This window comes from Ipomoea triloba, chromosome 2 (assembly GCF_003576645.1).
Source record: "Ipomoea triloba cultivar NCNSP0323 chromosome 2, ASM357664v1".
In the NCBI taxonomy this organism is placed as follows: domain Eukaryota; kingdom Viridiplantae; phylum Streptophyta; class Magnoliopsida; order Solanales; family Convolvulaceae; genus Ipomoea; species Ipomoea triloba.
The window spans coordinates 8,725,604-8,733,211 of record NC_044917.1 but is presented as its reverse complement, the minus strand read 5'-3'; the positions used below and the strand labels follow the sequence as shown (position 1 = coordinate 8,733,211).

At 33.2% G+C, this 7,608-nt stretch overlaps 1 protein-coding gene across 1 annotated transcript; it reads left to right on the top strand.

Annotated features, from left to right (window-relative positions):
- Positions 1-1,714: 1,714 nt before the first annotated feature.
- LOC116010371 (betaine aldehyde dehydrogenase, chloroplastic-like) lies at positions 1,715-6,890 on the top strand. Its single transcript, XM_031249754.1, has 15 exons — positions 1,715-1,956; positions 2,057-2,187; positions 2,757-2,837; positions 2,917-3,065; positions 3,787-3,879; positions 3,975-4,098; positions 4,214-4,279; positions 4,374-4,443; positions 4,615-4,691; positions 5,259-5,372; positions 5,740-5,817; positions 5,922-6,073; positions 6,180-6,240; positions 6,347-6,453; positions 6,642-6,890. Exons 1-15 carry the CDS (start codon positions 1,839-1,841, stop codon positions 6,727-6,729), a joined length of 1,509 nt encoding a protein of 502 aa, XP_031105614.1. The 5' UTR covers positions 1,715-1,838; the 3' UTR covers positions 6,730-6,890.
- The last annotated feature ends 718 nt before the right edge of the window (positions 6,891-7,608 follow it).

Sequence of the window (7,608 nt, the reverse complement as noted above, 5' to 3'; positions counted from 1 at the left end):
CTTCTTGATCAAATAAATGTTACCTTCCTAAAACTAACAGGGCGTTTGGTTGGGAGGAGGGAATTAGGGGGAAAAGAATTGTAATTCGGCGAAATTGCAATTCAATAATAAAGTAGGAATTGAAATTACAGTGTTTGGTATGCAGGAATAGGAGTACAAGGAATTGAAAGGAAAGAAATGACAAAATAACTAAAATGCCCTTATATTGTAATAGATGTTGTTGTTGTAGTAGTAGTAGAGTAATAATAATAATAATAATAGTTCTTTCAAAATAATAATAATAATAATAATAATAATAATAATAATTCTTTCAATAATAATAATTTATTATTATTATTATTTCAATAATAATAATAATAATAATAATATATTTTATTAGGAATTGTATTACCATATTTTAATGTACAATTGTATTACGAATAGGAATTGTATTACCATATTTTATAATATTACGCAATTCTTAATAGTATAAGAATGTTTTGGACGGGAAGTTAAAGTTGAGGATATTGTTTTTATTAATAGTATAGATATAGATATAGATAATAATAATAATAATAATAATAATAATATATTTTATTATGAATTGTATTACCATATTTTAATGTACAATTGTATTACCAATATGAATTGTATTACCATATTTTACCATAGAGTTAATTACCGATTTGGTCTCTCGACTATTGGGATTTCACCACTTTGGTCCTCGACAATTTTTCTTGCCCAATTAAGTCCTCGACTTTGAAAAAATTAGCCAATTCGGTCCTCCGTTTATTTTACCATTTGATATCCGTTAAATCGGGACCAAATTGGTAATTTTTACTATAGTCAAGGGACCATTTCAGTCAAAATTAATTACCGAAATGGTCCCTTGACTATAGAAAAATTACCAATTTGGTCCTGATTTAACGGCTGTTTAACACCAAAATAAACGAAGGACCAAATTGGTTAATTTTTTCAAAGTCGATGACTTAATTGAGCAAGAAAAATTGTCGAGGACGAAAATGGTAAAATCCCAATAGTCGAGGGACCAAATTGGTAATTAACTCTTTTACCATATTACGCAATCCTTGATAGTATAGGAATGTTTTGGGCGGGAAGTTAAAGTTGAGGATATTGTATTGTTTTTATTAATAGTATAGAGTATAGATATAGATTAGTAATTTTAATCTAGAATTGTATTACGAATAGGAACGTAGCGAATAATATATTTTATTATGAATTGTATTACCATATTTTAATGTACAATTGTATTAGAATTGTATTATCATAGTTTATACTATTACGCAAACCTTAATTGTATTATATTAAAATATATGGTAATATAATTCCTATTCGTAATACAATTATACATTAAAATATATAGTAATATGATTTATAATAAAATATATTCTTTCCTACATTATATTCGTAATACAATTCTGCATTAAAATTATCAATAAAATAGAACAATACTCTTTTTAATAATTAGAGAATGAAATTTTTAATTGGAGCTGCAATCAAATCTCATAATTATGTTTTAAAATGTTATCAATAGTTTAATTCTCATTTGTAATGTGTAAATTGTGAAGTCATAAACCAAACACAATCGTGATAAATTTTTGATAAGGTTCAAGAGTTTGATAAGGTTTAAGGTTCAAGAGTTTGATCCTTATCAGTGTTCTGTTTGTTTTGGGATACCGTTTCTTAAGGTAAGCCGTTAATTAGTAATTATATATATAACAAAAAATCAATCGTCACTTTTATCTTAGCTTAAGGCTGTCAGTTCTGAGTTCTTACTGAGAGGAAACACTCTGAACTGAACTGTGATAATTCCGCAATCGCGATCGAATCAGTGAGATATGGCGGCTACGAATATCCGCATACCGAGTCGCCTGCTGTTCATCGACGGCGAATGGAGAGAACCTGTCAAGAAGAATCGTCTTCCGATTATTAATCCCGCTACTGAACAAGTCATTGGTTTGTGATTGAAGTTCGATGATCTGATTTTTATGAAATACTTCGGTGGCTTAGCAATTATTTTGTTTTATTGAGTTTACTTTTGATGGAACTCTTTTAGGCGACATTCCGGGAGCTACAGCCGAAGATGTGAATATAGCGGTGGAAGCTGCTCGGAGAGCTCTCGCCGGAGAGTGGGGCTCAACCACAGGGGCACAACGGGCGAAATATTTGCGTTCTATTGCTGCAAAGGTTTGTTTCTTGAAATTAATAGTTGCGTTTTCTGAACTAGTACTCTAGAAGCAACAATATGAATGATTATCATATTTGGATTTTTAAATTAGTATTGATTTTGATGAATTGCTACGTTTTGAATATACTGTATTCAAATCTGGACTATATTTTGTGTCTTTTGAAATTCTTGAAATTTTATAGATTTGCTTCACTAAAAAAGTCAGGTCTGAGAAATTGTGGGCCTTTCATGTACAATGTGTTGACTTTTGAGTTCTTATCGTTTGTTTGGTGAATTTGTTTAGTATGTCACTGTCTTAAGTATACTTTGCTCTTTTCTACCCAGTGAATCTGAACTAGCCAGCATTTAAGCTTTATTTTATTCCTTGAGAATTCTTTTGACGGCTAGTTGTTTGATTATTCTCCCTTGCATTAATTTGTCAACTCCTTTATGTACTATGAGTGATATAGAAACACACAAAAAATTAAAAAAAAAATAATAATAATAATAATAAAACCAGAAGCTAGTTTTGCACCTGTGTCCTAGTAGTGTTTGCTCCATCAGCTTACACTTTACATTTTGCATGAAGGTTAAGGAGAGGAAGCCCGAGCTAGTACCACTTGAAGCCATTGATAGTGGAAAGCCATTGGTGGAAGCGGATGCAGATATGGTACGTTTCATGTCACTGGATGAATAGCTTCCTATTCACAGGATATCCAAAGCCCTTATATGTGTTTCATATCTTTCAGGATGATGTATCATCAACGATTGAGTACTATGCAGGCCTTGCTGAGGCTTTGGATTCAAGACAGAAGACTCCTGTTCCTCTTCATTTGGAGTCAATTAAGAGTTGTGTTCTTAGAGAACCCATTGGGGTTGTTGGGTTGATTACTCCATGGTACATGATTCCACTACATAAGTTCATATTGCTTCTCTTTATAAGCACATAGATCAGCCAGAATCCAGAATGAAACTTCTTCACTATACACAAGTCTTTGCTCAGATCTTTTCTGCCTGCTCCATTTTTGGTTCTGTAATCACTCATTAACAAAAGTATCTTATATCAGCATCTATGTCCATCAAGTTCTTTTCTTTTTATCACTGTGATAATAGCCTATCTATAAACGGTCATAGCTAGTCTCTAAGTTTCAAACTCAGCTTCAATTTCATCATGTTTAGTGAAAGGATCTGCCCTCTGTTTATCCTTCTAATGTTTTCAACATAATGTTTGGGATGAACCTTTCAATCATGTTCCAATCTGCTTAACCTGGCTGCTATAGTTAATTGAATTACTTTACTGTGTTACTTGAAAGTAATATTGTCACTCAGGAGAGTAATATAGGATATTTGATGATGTCTTGTTATCATGCCACTTACTCCCTGTTTAATGAAGCCCATTACAGTGGGTATATTTTAGAAGTCATGGTCTGTAGGAGCTGCTTATTTCATCTTTCCTTGCATAAGGTATACATGTGCATTTAGCTAAGAACTGCAAAGAAACACTGGCACACTGCTCTTCACTTTGTCTTGTCTGATGCTTTTGTGAGACTTCTTTTGATATGCTGTAAAAAAATATTTATGGGGTTCAAACTTCAAAACTTTTCATTTTCAAATTGAAGGAATTATCCTTTGTTGATGGCTATCTGGAAAGTCGCTCCTGCACTGGCAGCTGGGTGTGCTGCTATACTTAAGCCATCTGAACTAGCTTCTATGTGAGTTTTTTTTTTCAAATCTTATTTACATCCTGGCTATCTAACTTTGGTACATTTTGTCCTGAGTCCTAACTTTATGTAGTTTTCAATTTTAGTACCTGTTTAGAATTGGGTGAAATTTGTAGAGAGGTGGGTCTCCCCCCTGGAGCCCTTAACATTCTAACTGGTTTGGGGCCAGAAGCTGGTGCTCCATTGGCAACTCATCGTCATGTTGACAAGGTTATCCCCTGTACATTTTAATTTTTTTTCATTATTTATTAATTTTATTTCATTTGAGCCCCATACTCTATCTTGCCAATGTATCACAGCTAAATTCTTTGTTCTTGTTGCAAAGGTTTCATTTACAGGAAGCTTGGCCACAGGAGTCAAAATCATGACTGCTGCAGCTCAACTTGTTAAAGTATGCTAATCATAATCATTAAGAACTGTTTAGTGGCTTTTTCATTATGCATGATGTGATTTTTTTCTTGCTTAATTTTTTTGATAATTCTCAGCCAGTAACACTTGAACTCGGTGGAAAAAGTCCAATTGTCATATTTGAGGATGTTGGGGACCTTGATAAAGGTTTGTCCTACTTGTTTGATATTAGGAAAAAAGAATTCGAATTTATTTATCTAAAAATTAGAATATTACATACCAGTTAGTATTATTGTTTTCCAAAAGGCAAATCAAGATAAAGTGATCCATTGTTGATGAAGTATCTAAGTATTTTGGTTGGTCTGTGTATTGAATCAGCTGTTGAGTGGACGCTTTTTGGTTGCTTCTGGACAAATGGCCAAATTTGTAGTGCCACATCTCGTCTTATATTGCAGGTATGGCTTAACCAATGCCTACTTACTATCCTTTGTTTGCATTATGTTCCTTCTTTGAATTTAGTCCCATTGATGAGAATAATTTGTCAAAACGGTGAAAGATCCTCAACTTACTACTCTACTGTTCTTCTTTACTGTTATCAACAATCAATTTTACCTAATTAATGAATAATTGAGAGAGAAAAGAATTAACAGAAGAAGAGTAGATTGAGAGAGAGACTGCTAGATTTTGATGTGTTTTTTCCCCTAGGGTTAGGTAGGATATGGATGGTCAATAACTGAAGTGGATGGGTTACCAAGTTTCTGGGTTAATTTGATGGGTTCTAAGTGGCTCAGTAAAAAGGTGTAGCAAATTTTCCTGCAAGTAGCAGTTCAAAAAGATGAAGGAACCAAATTGACAGTTTTTGCATTTATAGGGCCACATTGATCATTCTGTCAATTTCAAATCATATTGTTAGCTTGCTTCATTTTGCAAATTTCATGAAGATTTGTTTTATGGAGTATGATTTTTCCTTATGATTCAGACTCAATATATTAATTGGGTTAATCATTCTCAAAATGTCTCAGGAAAGCATTGCTGCTGAATTCGTGAACAAGCTTTTGGCATGGACCAAAAATATTAAAATATCAGATCCCTTAGAGGAGGGCTGTAAGCTTGGTCCTATTGTTAGTCAGGCACAGGTACTAATGCTACTCTTAGATTGCTTGAGGCTACCTGAAATGTGCATTTTTGTAGCTAATTAGTCCAGGTTTCAAAGTACTGGCTGCAAATTACAAGTTGCAATGAAAACTTATCTTTAGATAGGCCATGGGTTAAAATGAAAAAATAAATCAAGGAATTATTAGGCTTGCTATGTGTTTGAATTTGGAAATGACACCTGACCTTATTATCCGTTTTCTGCTTTTTAACATTATAATTATAATTATGAACCCTTGGTGTTTGATTTTCTGAGCCAAGTTCATGGTTAAAAACTCTATAGCGCTCATGAGTCATGATGGGCACTTTTGTATTTATTAGTGTTCACTAAAAATGTTGTTAAAACTTCAGTATGAGAAGGTGATGAAGTGCATATCAACTGCCAAAAGTGAAGGTGCTACCATTTTGTATGGTGGAAAGCGCCCTGAGGTATATTTTCTTTCTTTTGTTTTTTGTGGGATAAGCTGTTAAATATAAAGTTCTCTATGTTTTTCAATCTGATTGGGTGAAACATATGTGTAATTGAATTGCAGCACTTGCAAAAAGGCTATTATGTTGAACCAACCATCATTACTGATGTGAATACCTCCATGCAAATCTGGAAAGAAGAAGTATTTGGACCTGTTCTTTGCATCAAGACATTTAAGACAGAAAAGGAAGCCATTGAACTAGCCAATGACACTGAGTTAAAATCCTACCTTCTCTTACATTGGTGATAATAATATGGGTTTAACAACTCCACGCATTCAATTCTGAACTTTATTCCCCTCTATATTGGTAATTTTCCATAGGTACGGTTTAGCTGCTGCTGTCTTGTCAAAAGATCTTGAAAGATGCGAGCGTATGGCAAAGGTGAGTTGTTTCTTATTCACAATATAAGCTCATTTATTCTGAGGAAATTCCACATTGCTGCAAAAGCTTAATCTCTACATAATCATCATCCATCTCGAATTTGCAGGCTTTTCAGACAGGGGCAGTCTGGGTCAACTGCTCACAGCCATGCTTTTGGCAGCCGCCATGGGGAGGCAAGAAGCGGAGTGGTTTTGGACGTGAATTAGGAGAATGGTAATGCAAATCTTAATCCTTGTTTACCAATTCTCTACTTATGTTCGTAAGTTTATCCATATCGTGATTTCTTAAAAAGAAATATATGGTATATTTTACGAGGAATTTCACAACACTGCATTCTCCCTGGAATTGTCAGTCCATATATTTTATGACATTATTGACCATTAATTGTACTTCACTTGCAGGGGACTAGAAAACTACTTCAATATCAAGCAGATTACACAATATGTTTCTGATGAACCTTGGGGTTGGTACAAGCCTCCTTCGAAGTAAAAAAAACGAAGCTGATAGTGAAGCATCTTAGATTAGAGAAGAATAAGGCATTTATTTAGACCACTGCACAACTTGAACAATGGCTTGTAACTAGTCGAACCATATTACTTATCCCCTGGAGAAAAAATTAATGATTCCATTACTATTTCTCATTTACTATCTTTGTTAATTGCGTTCCATTATCTGTTGTCACCACTCATCTGGATGAGCTCTATGCATATTATAATAGTGTAAACAAATGCGATAAATGACCAACTGTGGAGGGAATTGACATTGCATGATTAATGGTGTGAATGTCGAATTTCAGGTTATATAAGATAACTAAGGTTATATTTGTTTGGAAATCTAAGATTCCCATGTTTGGTAATTTTTTCAGGGAATATAACATAAAGTTTTTAGCTATTGGAAGGAAATGTGAGATACATCCCAATTTCTTAGGTAATCTCACATTCCCTTCTTATTACTAATATTGGGCTTTTGACATTTGAATAAATTTATTTATTTCCGTTGTCTTATTTACATACTTCAGTTTTAAACCAAACACAGGAATCTAACATTTCTAACAATCTAACATTCCTTAAAGTAATCTAACATTCTGTGAACCAAACGCCCCTTAAATTATTTGCCCTAAATTGTTTCCCATCCTTAGTTCACTTGCTACTTTTGAATTGGTTTATCATAGCATTAACTAATTTAATGAAGTCATGTCAAATAAAATTTAATGCAAGTAATATTATTTGTGGAAAATAATATTTTTGTCCCTGAATTGTTTCACTTTGGAAAATTTGTTCCCTATAAATTAATTTAAAGAAATTTAACTCCTCAATTGTTCAAAATGTTGTACTTTTAACTCCTAGTTTTATATAATTGTCAAATTCC

Coding starts and splice junctions, on each gene's coding strand:
- LOC116010371 (XM_031249754.1), top strand. CDS start 1,839: ATGGCGGCTACGAATATCCGCATACCGAGTCGCCTGCTGTTCATCGAC. Junction 2,188..2,756: donor TGCGTTCTATTGCTGCAAAG/GTTTGTTTCTTG, acceptor TTTTGCATGAAG/GTTAAGGAGAGGAAGCCCGA. Junction 4,280..4,373: donor CTGCAGCTCAACTTGTTAAA/GTATGCTAATCA, acceptor GATAATTCTCAG/CCAGTAACACTTGAACTCGG.